This window comes from Dipodomys spectabilis, unplaced genomic scaffold, assembly GCF_019054845.1.
Source record: "Dipodomys spectabilis isolate Male_0828 unplaced genomic scaffold, ASM1905484v1 ptg000136l, whole genome shotgun sequence".
Lineage (NCBI taxonomy): Eukaryota > Metazoa > Chordata > Mammalia > Rodentia > Heteromyidae > Dipodomys > Dipodomys spectabilis.
The window spans coordinates 11,372,445-11,390,149 of NW_024870813.1; the positions used below are offsets into that span (position 1 = coordinate 11,372,445).

The following is a 17,705-nucleotide window of genomic DNA, read 5'->3' on the forward strand; positions in this document are numbered from 1 at the left end:
TTCTTTCAGTGTCTGGGAGCTCTGATGCTGGAGCTGCTCAAGTTTGAACAAGATTTTTTTTGGCCCCTGGCAGGGAGTGCAGAAGCTGAGCAGCAACTCAGACTGGGTTGGGCACTTTACTTTCAGATAATTGTGCTTTTTTCTTTCTTAGCAAGTTTCCACTCTTACAGAATGCTCAGTGCCACCCTCGGATGGGAGAGGAATTCCCACTCAAGTCTATAGGAAGTTAGAGGAGGTACTTAGTAGCTACAGTTTGGGTGCTTTTATTATGTGCCATAAATCCTTTTAACAACCTTTGAATTATGATCCTCCTGATTTCTGCTTCCTGAGTACCTGAGGTTACAGATGTATCATCACAACCAGCCTTTTTATCCTTAAAAAAAAAATAATTTAGAAAACTGAGGCATAGAGACGCTGATATTCTTTTTTCTTTTTCGGTCAGTAGTGGGGCCTGAGCTCTGGGCCTGGGTACTGTCCCTCAGCCCTTTAGCTCAAGGTTAGCGCTCTACCACTTTTCTGCTTATGTGGTACTGAGGAATTGAACCCAGGGTCTCATGCATGCAAGGCAAGCATTCTACCACTGAGCCACCTTTCCAGCCCCAAGGCTGATATTCTTTTCCAACCCACACAATATTAAAACCAGGATTCCAGTTGAAGCCACCTGACTCCAAAATCCATGCTGAATCACTCACAGCACACCCCATGTGAAAATAATAATAAAGCCATGTTAGATTATGGGGATTAAAGGCTCAGTATTCTAGGGTTTTTACCTCCAGGGTTTCACAGAGTGGGAAACCTTGTACTCCTAAGACCCCACTCAGAAAACTGGCTATTTCTGCAGAGAGATCATGCTGACTATACTTGAACTCTCTATGTCCTTCATATGTTCTAACCAATTGACCCTGACTTCAGTGGTGCATATCTGAAACGCCTGGTGAGCTTTCCTAAAATCACGAGCCCTGGCACCAGCCCTGACCTGAATCATAATCTCTGGCATCAACCCTGACCTGAATCATAATCTCTACAGGTGAGGCATGTGTGTGTGTATATATATATATATATATATATATATATATATATATATATATATATGAAACACTGCCAAAACCCATAAATATGGTGGAAATTCCAGTATTTTGGCATCTGTTTATACCTCCCACCTTGCCTTCAACTTCCCAGTCCTTCAGAATCTGATTATATGGCTCAAAATGTATGATTATCCCTATTAGGACATTATCTAGCTTTAATTTCCAAGCCCTTTGTTTTTTTATTTTTGTTTTGTTTTTTGGGTTTTGTTTTTTGTTTCTTTTTTTTGTCAGTCATGGGGCCTGGGCACTGTCCCTCAGCTCTTCAGCTCAAGGCGAGCGCTCTACCGCGTGAGCCACAGGGCCACTTCTGGTTTTCTAGTGGTATATTGGAGATAAGAGTCTCATGGACTTTCCCGCCCGGGCTGGCTTTGAACCACAATCCTCAGATCTCAGCCTCCTGAGTAGCTAGGATTTCAGGCATGAGCCACTGGCGCCTGGTCTCAAGCTCTTTGATTTTAGGGATAGCAATGGTTGGCCTGAGCTTCATTAGCTCAGTGAAAAAACTCAGTACCAGCTGCACATATAAATGTTTTCCTTTCCCTGAAGGTCACAGACTTGGGTCGGTTCTTTGAATCAACAATTTTTACTCATGCAAGTTTCTTCTTGGTTGAGGTCAACCTAAGGATTTTGGGTGTCAGAGTGAAGAAAATAGGATCCATTTAATTTTAAAGAACACTAACCAGGCAACTAGTGGCTCATGCCTGTAATCCTAGCTACTCAGGATACTGAGATGCAAGGATTGAGGTTCAAAGCCAGCTCAGGCAGGAAAGTTGCTGAGACTTTTTTTTTTTCAACTAATTTTTTTATTGTGAAAATACTGTACAGAGGGGTTACAATTACATGAACAAGGAAATGAGTACATTTCTTGTCAAGCATTGTTGCCTCCTCCTTTGTTTCCCCTTATCATCCCTGCCCTCTCATCTCCCATACCACCCCCACCAACTGCCACCTTCCCCCCCAGATTCTTATCTCCAATTAACTATCAGAAAACCAGAAGTGGAGCGGTGGCTTAAATTACCAAAGCACTAGCACTGAGCAGAAAAGCTCAGGGACAGTGCCCAGGCCCTGAATTCAAGCCTGATGACTGACAAAAAAAAGGGGAGGGGGGGGGCACACTGGGAAGGTGGCTCAGTGGTAGAGTGCTTGCCTTAAATGCATGAGGCCCTGGTTCGATTCTTCAGCACGACATAAGCAGAAAAAGCCAGAAGTGGTGCTGTGGATCAAGTGGTAGAGTACTAGCCTTGAGCTGAAGAGCTGAGGAACAGCACCCAGGCCTAGAGTTCAGGACCCAGGACTAGGGGGAGGTGGGGAGCATTTGCACAAGATATACACTGAAGAAGGCATAAGGTTGAGGAGGTAATTGGAAGCTGAAACTCAGCCTGTCTGCAATTTGCAAAGCTGGGAGGCCCTGAGTTATTTTGTACCCTTACCTGCTAAGGAAGCCCTGCCCTACAATTCTCCAAATTTTGCTCTCTCAAAACCTTATACTGAGAAAATGCAACAGCTTCATAAAGATGAAGAAAAATTATGTTTTCTGTTCCCTCAATGCCACAGATTCTCAATGGCATTTGGAGTCAGCAGTGTTTCACTCATGCAAGTGTTTTTGCCCATGAAGGTTCTGCCTAAGGCTGACAAGAAACTAGGATGTATCATTTTCTTCTTTTTATACTCCCCACCTCCCTTTAATACAAGCACAAGGGAAAAGCCAAAATCCTTAGGGAAAAAAATCACATTTTATGAATCACCCTTATTTATAATTATAAAAATAGATATAAATAAAAATAGCAGAATATAATTATTAAATATTCAGTATACAAGAGTCGTCATCACCCCATCCAGTGAGGATTGGACAAAATTGGCTAATAAGTCAGAAGGTTTAACTGGCCAAGAAAGTGATAACTACATAAAAGTGAAACAGACATTTAGTGCTGGTCACAGGACATGCTTGAAAATGCTACAATCACAGAAAGTATAACATGGGAGATCTAAAAGGCCCCAGTAGTGACCCATAACATCTCCAGTTAAACCACTCTGTGTCATCACAGTCCACAGTTTTAGGGAACTGTTTAGACTTGTAGTTGGGCACAGGAACATACCAGCTCTACTTCTTTTACTTGCTCACACTCATAGCCAGCGCCCAAGTACACAAACATAAATGATATTTCCCAATCCATTTGTAGAATGTCAGAGCCCCTCCCTCAAATGATTAGCGTCTCTACCCCCTAAACATGGTTCTCACATTGGCCAAGCTCCCTGAAGAGACCTAAGCTGTTACACTTCCTAATTGGGAAATTATTCATTTCCCAAGAGCAGGCTTCATGAATGACTCTGTTGGGGGAACTAACTCTCCTCTCACCCATCCACAGGAGACACCATTTTGAACTCCAGGAGGCTCTAGTCCAGAAGAAGACATAACTGATCAAAACCATCCTAAGTCAGGACCACCTCTCCATCCCAGCCAGGAGGGTCTGGGTGTCCAGCACAGGCCCATGACTGAGGGTAAAACTATTATCGCTTACCCTGGTGGGCATCCTAAGCAAACCATCTCCGCAGAGCCTGTCTCACCCAGCCTCTTCCCTAGAGCTGATGGAGATGACCCTGCTGCAGAGATGACAGTCAGCATGGCAGTTGTCCGCCCATTGTTCCCTTGAGGTGCTCAAAGGGCTAGGCCATTTTCACCCCCAATGTGGGTGTAGATCCAGTTCAGGAAGTGTGAGACCCTCGTGTAGACGCCTGGCTTGTCCTTCAAGGCACATCCTCGGCCCCAGCTCACAATCCCAGTCAGGGTCATGCGGTCATTGGTGGAGCAAACAAGGGGTCCTCCAGAGTCTCCCTGATAAGCCAAAGATATGATAAGAGCCCTGGACCTTTTGATCCCACCACCTAACCATGCCTGAGAGAGCTTGGGGACAGTTACTAGAGCCAAAGACATGGGTCACTCCCTTGATTAGTTTTCTACTGCGTGAAAGTTTGTTGTTATTGTTTGTTGGTTTTTTTTGTCAATTGTAGGTTTTGAACTCAGGGCTTGGGCACTGTCCCTCAGCTCTTCAGCTCAAGGCTAGCGCTCTACCACTTGAGCCACAGCACCACTTCCAGCTTTTTTTTTCCTGCTTATGTTCTGCTGAAGAATCAAACCCAGGGCCTCATGCATGCAAGGCAAATACTCTACCACTGAGCCACTTTCCCAGCCCAGCATCAAAGTTTTATATTAGTCCTCTGTTTGGCATTTCTACTAATTATCTGCCAAGCTCCTCCTCTAGCATATACCATGTTCAGTCTCAATTTTGTATCTTTCCATTGAAATACCATCTCTACATCTACCTCCTTTAGATATATATAGATATATAGATATATATTGTGTTTTGAAACAGAGTATTGCTAATAGCCTAGGCTGGCCTCAAACTACAGATCCTTCTTCATTATTATCACAAGTATCTTGGCTTATAGGCACACAGCATCAAGTCTAGCCCCTCCATCTCTTTAAATACTTATCATATCACATTGTATTTAACGCTTCCCTTCCCTCTCCTAAACATCAGATTTTTAATTTGGGGGAGGGGAGGCACTGCTCCTGGGGCTTGAAATCAGGACCAGAGCACTATCCCTGAGCTTTTATGCTCAAGGTTAGTACTCTATCATTTAAGTTCCAGTTCCACTTCCAGGTTTTTGATGGTTAACTGGAGAAAAGAGTGTCATAGCCTTTCCTGCCTAGGCTGGCTTCAAACCATGATCCTCACATCTCAGTCTCCTGAATATCTAGGATAACAGGCATTAACCATTAGTGCCTGGCTAATTATACATTTTTGTGTATAGTAGTACTGGGATTAAACCCAGGGCCTCTAGCTTATCACTTCCAGTGCTCTATCACTTCCAGCCTCACCTGATTGTTTATAATTCACATTCCATGAATCCTAGGCATTAAGTTATATTTCATTGCATTATCTCCTTTTTTCTTTTCTTTTTTTTTGGGTCCGGTCGTGGGGCCTGAACTCTGGGCCTGGGCGCTGTCCCTCAGCTCTTCAGCTCAAGGCTAGCGTTCTACCACTTGAGCCATAGCTCCACTTCCGGCTTTTTACTTTTTGCTTATGTGGTGCTGGGGAATCGAACCCAGGGCCTCAGGCATGCAAGGCAAGCACTCTACCACTGAGCCACCTTCCCAGCCCCATCTCCTTTTTTCTTAAAGTCCTCTTAGTCACCCTGATCTGCAGTGCCTAGCACACAGTCAAGCTCAGGCCACATGTATGGGGGAACACATAAACATTTGTGTAAATCCTCAAAGACCTGAGCTCTTTTTTAATTTTTATTTTTTTTTTGTCGGTCATGGGGCTTGAACTCTGGGCCTGAGCACTGTCCTTCAGCTCTTCAGCTCAAGGCTAGTGCTCTACCACTTGAGCTACAGCGCCACTTCCAGTTTTCTGGTGGTTTATTGGAGATAAGAGTTTCATGGACTTTCCTGCCTGGGGCGGCTTTGAACCTCGATCCTCTGATCTCAGCCTCCTGAGTAGCTAGGATTACAGGCATGAGCCACCAGTGCCCAGCAGACTTGAGCTCTTGATTCTGACTTCCTAGAGTTTTGGCTAAAAGGGACTCCTCAAAGTTAGCAGGGTCAGGCCCAAGAGCTCTGGGAAAATTTGGAGAGAGATAGTTGATTCTCACCTGGCAAGAATCTGTTTCCCATTGTGGATCAGCAGCACACAGCATTTTGGTGGTGACTTCAGAGCCATAGTAGTGGGGCTGCTGACACTCCTTGTGGGAAACTAGCTTTACAACCGTCATTTTCAAATGCTCTGGATAACGATAGTCAGCTAGATGAAGAAAACAAGGAGTTCACATTAAGAGGTGTCTGGTGCCTCTCTGTCAGGGAGGGGAACCAAAATGTATTACTGTTAGCAAAAGCCCTTATTTTTTTCCCTATGAGTCTTTATCCCTTCCATAGTCGATCACCCACTATTTCCCTTGGTAGCCTAGCCCATCACTCCCTAAACAATACTCCCTGCTCTATCTCAGGAGCCATATGCCACCTCCATAGTACTTCCATCTCTTTCCAGGCTTTCCTTCATGCGCTACTGCACTCACTCTCACATCACAATTCTACAATTGTCACTTACTGGAACTTTCTTTTCCAAAGCCAGTGATCTCACAACTTGTGCCAAAATGGGCATTGTCAACCCTTGGGGGCAGGCAGATGGTCTGTATGGAACGGGATGGTTTTGCACACTGGTATGTACTTGAACGAATCTTCAACAAGGCTAGAGAAAATAAAGAGGGTCAGAAGGGAAAGATTACCCAGTAGTAATCTTTCTAAATGTTGAGGAAGTGCGGTATTGTCTGTTCCTAGGTCTATTAGGGTCATATGTCATCCAGAAAGATATTTTGGTAACTTGTTATCTGGAAACCTTCCCTGCTCAATGTTCTAAGGACTTTGCTCTCGCTGCTGCTGAAGACTTAAGCAGCCAGGGTTGCCACATTAAGCCAATCAGTTTTGTGCAAAAAGAAAAACGCTGAGAAAGCTAAGCTAAAACCCATCCAAGGCACTTTTCTTCAAATTCTGTATCCTAGTGTAGACCGAAGATGCATCCATCCTAATTTGCCCAAACAAGCCATTCCTAGTTCAAGCCATATGCCCATAAGGCTTTATGTTTGGGAAATTCAAGGTCTCTACAAAGGAGCACCAGGCCTCACATATATTTCACGCTGAATTCTTCCCCGCCATTCCCTTTGCTGTACAAGGCAGGTAAGTTCCCTTACAATTCCACCTCCCCCTTGGGTCAATTCCTGGACTCCTCTTTTCCTGACCACCATCAATATGGTGGTTGAGGGTTTTCACTCACCAATATCATTGTGGTGGGCCAGGCTGTCAGCACTATACTCCTCGTGTAAGATGAGTCTCTCTACCTCAAACTTCATTTCTCCAGGAGTAATGGAGTTCAGTGTTGATCGACCAAGGTAGACAATATAGTCTTCCTTCTGTGGGTAATTACTGTGGGAGATGAGATCTGTCAGATAGTCTGCTCTCCCAGAATCCTATCACTTCTTCCTTCCCATTATAGAGGGCTGAAAAGTATCATTGCCTCCAAGCCCCCTCCCCTCCTCCCCCCCCCCCCCCCCCCCCGGCCTTGGAGAGAGGCTATGAGGGAGAATCCTGGAATTTGGGGCTGGGGCAGAAAGGCTAGAGAGAAGAAATGGACATACATGAAACAGTGTGTGGCACTGACCACCCAGCAAGGGCTGATGAGGCTGCCACCACACACATAGGTGACAGAGCCTCCCTGGTGCTTCCTGTAGATGGCCGCAAACCAGGGCTGATTCTCAATGTTGGTGAACTCTCCCCCAACAATTTTAAAGCGGGGCCTCACAGCCTTCTGGCCACACTGGAACTCTTGTTCTGGAGGAGTAAGACAAAAACAAGGATATCTTGGAGAGGCAGGAAAGATAAAGTATCCCACTCAGTTATACTTCCTATGATGGAAGACGGGAGCATATAAGTTTGCCTCGTGTTATACCCCGCTGTTCTAAGCAGTCAGTAACACTTACCTACAGAGCAGCGGGACACCATACACTCACGGACAAACTGCAGTCGGCCAATCTGCACATAGCACCATGGCTGCCCTTGGTTGTCTGGGTTCCTGGTAAAACACAGGACAACCGTGGATGTCATTCCAACCCTGCATCTTCCAATCCTGCATCTCTCCCTGAATGAAAGGCTCAACCAGATGCCTGACTCTTTTCATGTTATTCTAGCACTCTAGGAGCAGATGATGTAACAATAGTTTCTGAAAGGCCAAAGGGACAGCTCCTGGTATTTGGTCTCCATCTTACCTGCAATAATTGTGTTTTCCCAGGCCCAGGAGAGTAGCATCGGATCTGTGAGCATTGTATGTTTTCCCAAGGACAGCAGGTGAATTCCAGTCCAGACAGGGTCTGCCTTTGATGTCAGTGTTGGCTTTTCCTCGGTAAGAGTGACCATTCCCCTCATAGCAGGTTTTTGACGTATCTAAAAAGATATGAAGATGAGAAGATATTAGAGGACATTCAGATGGAGGACACATCAGAGATGATGTGGTTTTGTTCTGGCAGAGATAACACTGGAAAGTGTCTTCTTATCTGTACCTCATATTTATGCAGTCACTGCTTCATGAAACTGTGTGTGAGAGACCATACAGATCATGTAGGGGTAAAGATGTCACCCACCCTTCCTTGAGCTCCTAACTTCTGCCTCCATGTGTTCCCTCTCTTTCTCTCTCTCTCTGTCTCTCTCTCTCTCTGTGTCTGTCTCTCTCTTTTTCTCTCTCCCTTTAGATAGGGTTACCCTGTGTAGTTCAAGTTAGTCTCACACACACAATTTTCCTGCTGAGATTACAGGTACCTACTACCATGCTCTTCTATCCTTGTATGCTCTTGTATCCCATCATTCTCTCCTGCCCTGAAATCTCTGGGGCCACTCTTTCCCAGTTAGAGTTGTGATCTTCATACCTATCTCACAATGTTTCCCTTGGAATTTCTTTGGGCAGCTGCATCGCCGAATATTGGAGAAGTACTTGTAGGACACACATGTTCCTCCATTCAGACAGCCACAGTTTGCTGCAGGGCACAAAGGTGTGGGATGAGGAAGGGGAAGAAGGCAAGTAGAGAGCCAGTCCAGAAGCAAAATCAGGAATGGGCTGTCTCCTGAGGCTCTCCAGCATGTCTGTGCAGCCAACTATTGTGCAAGGAATGAATACTCACATGGATCCGACTGTAGAAGTTCATGGCTGCCCTGAAAGAGATGTGGGGAGGTGTCACCAAGGGTTCCATGTTCCTAGGACTCCACGGTAAGGATAAACTGACCCCCAGCCTAAAAACCCATTCTTCACTAACTAGCCCTACAACGGATAGTCCTAGATTCCCAGCAGGGAGAAATGGATTGTCTCAAGTAAGCTTCGGGTACCAGGTGCCCTGAGGCTAGAACCATCCCTATGCTTCTTCCGCTTACCCAACCATACAAACCCCCTCGGCTTTCAAGTCCCCCTATTGATGCTGTCCGGAGGACTCCAGCTCCCCATGCAGCCCCTCCCTGCCCTGGGAGCTGTTCAGGAGTCCTGCGAGTCCCCTCCTTCAAAATCAAACAGGGAACCCACTTACTTTAGAGTTGCTCACGGCCAGGGTGCAGAGGAAGAGGGACGCCAGCAGGACTCTCATGGTGACGAGGTTGGGCTCTAGACAGCGGCACTGCAAAAGAAGGAAAAGTCAAGGCAAGAAGCAAGAAGCGGAGGGGCCAGGAGGGGCAGGGGGCGTGTTTCTTGGGGGAAGCTGGAGGGGACCAAGCTCTCCAGGCTCGGTGGTCTCTCCTCTTTCTGCAGGGGCTCCCGGCTCGCAGCGCAGGAGGATGCAAGGGACAGGATCGGCGATTCTAAGGCTACAGCCTTTGAGCAGCAGCCAGGGCAGCCCAAGGTAGGAGGAAGGGAAGCACCGCGCCTCCCGCCACGCGCCGCCGCACTCACCGAGGGCTGCGGCGGATGGGTTGGGGCGGGCACTGCGGGGACCGCGGGGACCAGGTTAACACGACCGACCGAGTTGCGCTGCGGGGCTCCACTCAGCTCAGCGAGGCTGGCGGGCGGCGCCGGCCGTTTAAGAGGACCCGCCCCGGGCTGGCTCCGCCCCGCTCCGGTCACCGCCCCACTCCTTCCCCCGGCTCTTCCTTGGGGCCCGCAGGGACCTGGCCGCGCTGGCTTCCTCCGCTTTGACCCTGAGTGGGCGCCACTCGAGCCCAAGCCAGGGAGACCCACGGAGGCATCGGAAGACATAGAAATTCTTGGCCTTTCTTTTCGTTCACCGGGTCTAGGTGCAGGCCTCAAAGCAGCTTTCTGCCCTGCCTTCTCCCCCTCGCACTCCCCCGCAGTTGGAAGGAGGTTGCGCACTCTCCTCCGGACTCAACCACTCCAGTTCTCCAACCTGTCACCCTCACCCGCGCCCCACCTGCCATGAGAGGGATTTCAGACCCTTGCAGCGTCATCGCCGCATCTCCTATCGTCTACCGACTCGAAAATGAACGCAACATTCATTCGTTTCCTGAAACAGGCTGCCTTTACTCGAGTGGTGGGGTCCCCCAAATCACAAGCATGACCAATGGAGACAGGAGAGAAAGACGAGTTTACTGTATGTTATCAGAGGACGGAAGGCAAGGTCGGACTTGACTGAGGTTTGCTGTTGGGTTTAAGGCCAGTCTTGGGCTGAGAATGTAGCCTAGTGGTAGAGTGCTTGTCTAGCATGCATAAAACCCTGGGTTCCATTCCTCAGTACCACATAAACAGAAAAAGTCAGTAGTAGTGCTGTGGCTCAAGTGGTAGAATGCTAGCCTTGAGCAAAAGAAGCTCAGGAACAGTGCCCAGGTCTTAAATTCAAGCCCCAGGACCGGCAAAAAGAAAAAAAAAATTTAATTAAAAAAAAGGTCAGTCTTGGGGGCAGGGTGGGGAGGGGAGGTACTGGGGCTTGAACTTAGGGCCTCGATACTGTCCAATAACTTTTTTGCTCAAAGCTGGTGCTCTGCCACTTGAGCCACAATTCCCCTTCCAGCTCTTTGCTGGTTAATTGGAGAGAAGAGCCTCACAGACTTCCCTGCCTAGGCTGGCTTCAAACCATGGTCTTCAGATCTTAGCCTCCTGAGTAGCTAATATTACATGTGTGAGCCACCAGCACTTGTCTTAAAACTTTATTAATGTAGGTGGGCTGAAAACTGTGGAGAGTTAGGAAGTTCAGCACTCTGTCCCCAGTAGAAGAAAGGGGAGGGAGGCTGAAGGAGAAGATAAGACTTATTTTCCACTACATGCCCTTTTATACTGTTTCAGAAATTTAAAGACACATCTCTGTATCATCCATTCTAAAAAAGATAATTACACATTTTTAAATGCAGCTGTATTTAGCATTCTACTTCATCACAGAGCATTATTTATATTAAGATTAAAAGCAATTGTTTACTGGACTCCAGAAAGACAGATCATGTGCTAGTGATACCACTTGCCCTTCCTGAGGACAACCACACACACTTGTGAGCCCACACACATACCCTGGGCACATGTGAAGTTGCACAGAAAGGACTCTGGGTTCAGACATCTCTATCTCTTGGCCATGGTGTCAGGGTCAAGGGTTTGGGATCATGTTGATACTACCCAGAAGAACTAGATTCCTTCATAGGAGAAAGGAGGCTGAGTCCTGATAATTCCAAAGGTCTGGAACCTTGTCCCTTTCCTTGCCTATACCTTGTAACCCTGGATTTGGGTCTAGGTCATTACTTTAGAGTGACAGAAGGAAAGTAGGGAGAAGATTAGGAGGTAGAAACAAGAAAGGCTCCACTTGAGCCAAAGGGCCTAGGATGACATCCTCTGGGTGGGCAAAGTGCAAGTTAACCATCCAGCATGAAGCAGGTGAGCCAACATCCTTTGGAATTGCCAGATAGCCAAGGGACCACTGAGTCAAAGGTTCCATAGGTCTCAAAGTCAGCTTTGCTATTTCCTCTGCAAGACAGTGGTCAGTTTTGTTTAGATCGGAGAACCCATTAATTGTAAATAAATGTGATCAAAATGTAAACAGAGATGTTACAGCTTTAAGACTTGCCCTGAAACTCCTAGGCTAGTTATTAGGAAATTCCCAACAGGCTGTCATGATTCACATTCTCCCCCCCACCCCCTGCCCTACCTACCCCCCATCCCAGCAGCCCTCATGACTCCGAATTACTTGGCTGGGGGCAGTCATGCTGATTCTTTGAGAGCAGGGTGACCTCATTTCCTCCTGGACAAACAAACCGCTATGCAGTATGACATTCCTCTTCCTTCTTTTCCTGCCTTCCTTTCACCTGAGTGAATAATCCTAGTACCTCTAACTCATCACAGAACTTTCCTCTTGCTGATCTTCAGAACTCTGAGATCTCTGAACATCTTTTGGTGTAGTCTGTGACAAGACTTTGTTCTTTGGAAGCAAAGAACCTATCTTTGTAGATAGCTTATCTCTCCCTCAGCACTTGGTATGTGCCTTATTCACGTAGGGGTTTTATTGTGAATGAGTCAATGAATAGAAAGCTTTGAGAACTGAAAGCTTTGGGGGCACTCTGGAAGGCTTCTCCTCCTCTTCCTCCTCCTCCTCCTCATCATATGAAATAGTAATGACTATTTTTTGTGTAGTATTTCTGTCTGATGCTTAAAGGCACTTTGAAGTAAACCATTCCTCTTTAAACTTACAACTCCATTGTGATGCCTACTGGAATTGTCATTCCCATGGACAATGAGTGAGCTAATCAGCACCAGTATCCAGTTCTTCTGATACTTATACTGTGTTCTAGACCTCACTGTCCCTAGAAAGAGGCAGGATGCTGTGAAGGAGACTAGTAAAAGGACTCATAGATGTTTATCCAGGCAACCTAAGATGCTCCAGCTCAGATGTTCAGCTCAAGCCCTCCTACTGGCTTTGGAGATCTTCTTCCACAAATATTGTTTAGGATTCTGATTTTCAAAGATGCTCACTCTGTAATACAAGTTACTTGCTTGCCTGAAATCCAGGAACTGAGCTTTGTGTTGAAGGGGAGAGAAAAAGGAACTGAATGCATATGACTTCATTTCTTTTCTTGACTTCAAGAAGGAAGCAACCAACTCCTACCTCTTTGGCTCAAGGGTAAAGACCTCCTGAGTAGATGTGGCCACACAGACTGATGGAGGGGCTCCTTTCCAGAAGCTTCTGATAAAAGAAAAGACAAATGCCAAGTGTGCAGAGAGGAACAATGTTTAGACTTGACCTTGAGACATGTTCAGGAAACTGGTCCCTGAAAGGCTATTTTCACACCAGTGGACTCCAGAGGGAAGGTCGCACTGAGTCACATGGGTTACTATATGAAGAATATTCAGCATGATACCATAGAAAGACCATGTCCAAGTTGAGTTATCTTACTAAACTCTTAAAGTTTAGTTTTAGAGTCACTAAGCTCTTTTGATTTCCATTCTCCCAAAATAAAGCAATACCTGGCCTACTTTGTTTTGCAGAATGAATGACATCATGCTTACCTTTAAAGTATTCATTTATGCTTTCAGTCATCTGCTGGGTTTTTTTTTGTTTTTTGTTTTTTGTTTTTTGTTTTGTAGTTTGAGGTTGGAACTATGTGTCTTGTGCTTGCTAGGCAAATTCTCTATCACTTGAACCACCTCTCTGTCCCCTTTTTGTTATTATTCAGATAAAATCTCATGTGTTGGCCTGGGTGGATCTCTGAGACAGCAGCCCACCTATGCCTCCCATGTGGCTGGGATTACAAGAGTGACCATCATATATCACTAATATTTTTCTGAAGCTAGCCTAAAACTGCAATCCCTAGTTACTAGGATTACAGGTGCAAGTGACTATACCTGGATTTATTAAGTATTTTTGATGGGGCTATTATATTCCAAGCACAATTCTATATCCTACAGGTAGAAGGGTGAACTTTATTAAGATTGAACCCGGGGTTTCACACATGTTAAGTAAGTGCTCTACCACCAAGCGATACCCTCAGACCCAGAAATGAACTGTGTAGACTAAATTTCTGCTTTCCCTTCTATATTGGCCCAGAGGACCAAGTCATGCTGGAGTCCATCTCTGGATTCCAGTTAAGTGGGGATACTGTGTCCTTGGCCTGAAGTTCCCAGCAACTAGGCAGCTGCGATAGACAGCTGCTTGGGCTGCTCATCCCCACATCCCTGACTCCCACACACTCCCTTTGTCTATGGCCCTGTGCCACCTGAACCTCTCCTCCTTCCCTCTTGCATGTGGGCAAACAGACAGCAGTTCTGGGAAGGGGGCAGGCAACAATGGTCACATGACTTCTTTGAGTCTGAGGACCCCTTTCTCTCCGTGTGTTTAGTACTACAGGTAAAGCTGGTCAGGCAACAAAAGCAATGTCTGGGCTGTAACACCATAGGGGAGGTGCTGGAGCTCCAGGCCCCCAGTGGCCTGGAAAGGGGTGGAGGAAAGCCACATACTTACTCCCTTACTCATGGAAAGCAAAGAGCCCAGGGACCAGACCCTGAGGTTATGCTGTGTTGTCAGTAACACTAAAAGCCCAGGCCAAGTTAGTCTCTCCATTCAACATATGACCCTCTAAAACTTCCTTGCTCTTTCAGGCCTCACAGTCTCTGGCCTAATAGCCCCACTTCCTCCAGTCCAGCAGCTTAGACATCTACATAAATGTCTTGAGCCTTGGCCAGATTTTTCTTTGTTCCTAATTCAAACAGTTACTATACAAGTCAAGACCTTACTATCTTAAAAGACTGTTGCTAAGCCAGGCACCGGTGGCTCACACCTGTAATCTTGGCTGTTCGGGAGGCTGAGATCTGAGGATCACTGTTCTAAGTCAGCCCGGGAAGGAAAGTTCATGAGACTCTTATCTCCAATAAACCACTAGAAAACTGGAAGTGGCACTGTGGCTCAAGCGGTAGAGCGCTCACCTTGAGCTGAAGAGCTGAGGGATAGTGCCCAAGCCTAGAGTTCAAGCCCCACGACGGACAAAAAAAAAAAAAAAAAAGACTTGCTTGTTAACTTTCCAAAACTCTGGATTCTGTGTCCCTCACAAGGGACTTCTATTTAGAGCTTAAGTTGACATATTGGATTTGCATTAGATTCTTTAGTGGAAGCTAAAAGATGAGGCCAGAAGCAAGGGCTGAAAAGGAAAACCAGAAACTGGTGGATTTGCTGAAAACTGCCAAGAAACCAATGATGTTTAGCAAAATTTGCTCAGCTAGGAGCTAAAGTACTAAAATTTCCTGATCAGAAGGAAAAGCAAGGTAACATTCATAGCTCATGTGATGTTTATGTTCATGTACTCATAACTCTCTCAAGCTAGAACCTGTATGTGGGTTCTATATGCTTTTCTGTCTTTACAGCAAGTGTAGGCACTTCCTTTTCCATTAAACAGAAAGTAAAATAGAGGCTAATGAAGGGAAATGAATCATCCGGAGTTCATTCACAGAAAATGATGATATTTAGAACTCACAGATTTTTGAGGAACCTTGTGACACATTTCCACCCTCTCTCCTTCCATTCTGAATCCTCAACTCCTCCCTTCCTGACCACCCTCTCCCTGTTTCCTACCAACCTGCAGAAGGTGCTTTTTTCCTCCCAAGCAGTGCCTGAGAAAGTTTGATGTGCCTCTGGAGCAACATTTAGAACAACCAAGTCTAAGGAGAGGTCAGCCTTCTTTTAGAAGAAGCCATGGGTAGCTAATGCGTGGAGATGTGTGTGGGAGGAGGGGTAGGGGCACAGCTTGAGTGAGAGGAACAGGATACTCCTTGTTTACTCTGCAGGCATTAATAGTGGGTAGTGTGGCAGGAGATAAAGAAAAGGAAGTCTGCTTCCTCTAAAGAGATCTTATTAGCTATCCCTTGTTAAAGACAAATAATGAAAGCCGGGTGCCAGCCTTAATCAAAAGGAACTTAGGAGCCAGACACCGGTGGCTCATACCTATAATCCTAACTATTCAGGAGGCTGAGATCTGAGTATCACAGTTCAAAAATGAGCCTGGGCAAGGAAAGTCTGTGAGACTCTTATCTCCAATTAACCACCAGAACACCAGAATGGCACTGTGGCTTAAGTGATAGAGCACTTGCCCTGAGCTGAAGAGCTCAGACACAGTGCCAAGGCCCAGAGTTAAGTACTATAATCGACAAAAAAAAAAAAAAGGAGCGGGCGCCCATGGCAACCTGTAATCCTAGCTACTGAGGAGGCTGAGATCTGAGGATAGTGATTCAAAGCTAGCCTGGCTCCAACTAACCACCAGAAAACTGCAAGTGCTGCTGTAGCTCAAGTGGTTGAGCTCGTCTTGAGCTGAAGAGCTCAGGGATAGCACCCAGGCCCAGAATTCAAGACCCATTGACCAACCAAAAAAAAAAAGGAATTTAGGGACAGTGCTGAGGCCCAGAGTTCAAGACCCAGAACTGGCAATAATAATAATAGTAATAATAATAACAATAATAAAATAAGTAGTAATAATAATAATGATGAAACTTCAGTGGTTCACGTCTATATTCTCAGCTATTACAGAAGCTGAGGGGAGAGGATTATTTGAGCCCAGGAGTTTGATATCAGCATGGGCAACATAGACACTCCTCAAAAAATATTATAAATAAAGCTGGGTGCCAGTGGCTCACACCTGTAATCCTAGCTACTCAGGAAGCTGAGATATGAGGATTGAGGTTCAAAGCCAGCCCAGGTAGGAAAGCTTGTGAGACTCTTATCTCCAGTTAGCCACCAGAAAACCGGAAGTGGTGCTGTGGCTCAAGTGATAGAGTGCTTGCTTGTCTTGAGCTGAAGAGCTGAGGGACAGTGCCCAGGCCCAGAGTTCAAGACCCACAACAGACAAAAAAAAAAAAAATATATATATATATATATATTATATAATGTAAAATATAGCTAGCAATAACCAATTTTTATTTGTATAATGTATTCTCACATGTTATCTTTTTTTGGGTCAGTTGTGAGTCCTGAACTCTGGGCCTGGGTGCTGTCCCTCAGATCTTCAGCTCAAGGCAAGCGCTCTACCACTTAAGCCACAGCACCACTACCAGCTTTTTTGGCTTATGTGGTGCTGAGGAATTGAGCCCAGGGCCTCATGCATGCAAGGCAAGCACTCATACTAAGCCACCTTCCCAGCCCACATGTTACCATTTTATGGATGAGAAAACTAAGGCTTAAGGGTTCAAGCAGTTTCCCCAAGATCACACTGTAGGTAAATGGTAGAGCTGAGACTGTCCAGATCTGGTTGATTCCAGAGTTAGGAGAACTGTCTCTAAGACAGTAGTCCATTTAGTGAGAGAAATGCTTGTCCTTATAATGGGGAATCTTTCTACTTCTAACCCATGATGACACCCAGAATAGCACCAGCTGTCTGGATCCTGTCTGTTTTGGTTCCTGCCTACCCTGCTTAAGCTAAACTGATCAAAATGTTCTTCCTTTTGTTTAATACAGACAACCACAGTTTTGTCTGTTGAGTCTAGAGACAGAAGTGGTCATTGGGTCTTACATATCTGTGTGGATCTCTGGGAGTATCTTCATCAGTCTTCTTTTTTCTTTTTTTTTTCTTTCTTTTTTTTTTTGTTGGTCATGGGGCTTGAACTCTGGGCCTGGGTGCTGTCCCTCAGCTCTTCAGCTCAAGCCGAGCGCTCTACCACTTGAGCTACAGCACCACTTCTGGTTTTCTGGTGGTTTATTGGAGATAGGAGTCTCACAGTCTTTCCTGCCCGGGCTGGCTTTGAACCGCAATCCTCAGATCTCAGCCTCCTGAGTAGCCAGGATTACAGGCATGAGCCACCAGTGCCCAGCTCCAGTCTTCCTTTTTCAAATCTACTATTCAAATCAAATTTTACCATTTGGATATTTGATAAATGTCAAGTTTGGGCCACCTTATTACTACAATTCAAAAACAACTGCATCAAGAAACAACAAAGCAATAAAACAAACAATTTATGCCTATAAAAAAAATCTGCTATTCACCTAATGTATATCATAAGTTGCCCTAGGAGACCCTAAGGCTCCTCTTTGGGAAAATACCAACAGCATCTACTTATGAAGCATCCATTTGTTTAATAGGCATTGGACTAACTGTTCTGTATGCATTGTCTCATTTAATAC

At 45.7% G+C, this 17,705-nt stretch overlaps 1 protein-coding gene and 1 long non-coding RNA gene across 2 annotated transcripts; one reads left to right on the plus strand and one right to left on the minus strand.

Moving 5' to 3' along the window:
- The first annotated feature begins 2,313 nt into the window (after positions 1-2,313).
- On the plus strand, positions 2,314-15,710 carry LOC122116569. Its single transcript, XR_006148991.1, has 3 exons — positions 2,314-3,165; positions 10,516-10,519; positions 15,700-15,710. It is a non-coding gene; the product is annotated as an uncharacterized LOC122116569 (long non-coding RNA).
- Plau (plasminogen activator, urokinase) lies at positions 3,159-9,658 on the minus strand. Its single transcript, XM_042690320.1, has 11 exons — positions 9,569-9,658; positions 9,210-9,296; positions 8,814-8,844; positions 8,562-8,669; positions 7,908-8,082; positions 7,623-7,714; positions 7,281-7,473; positions 6,920-7,068; positions 6,197-6,337; positions 5,745-5,893; positions 3,159-3,921 (listed from the first exon to the last, which is right to left on the minus strand). Exons 2-11 carry the CDS (start codon positions 9,264-9,266, stop codon positions 3,745-3,747), a joined length of 1,272 nt encoding a protein of 423 aa, XP_042546254.1. The 5' UTR covers positions 9,267-9,296; positions 9,569-9,658; the 3' UTR covers positions 3,159-3,744.
- Positions 15,711-17,705: the final 1,995 nt, after the last annotated feature.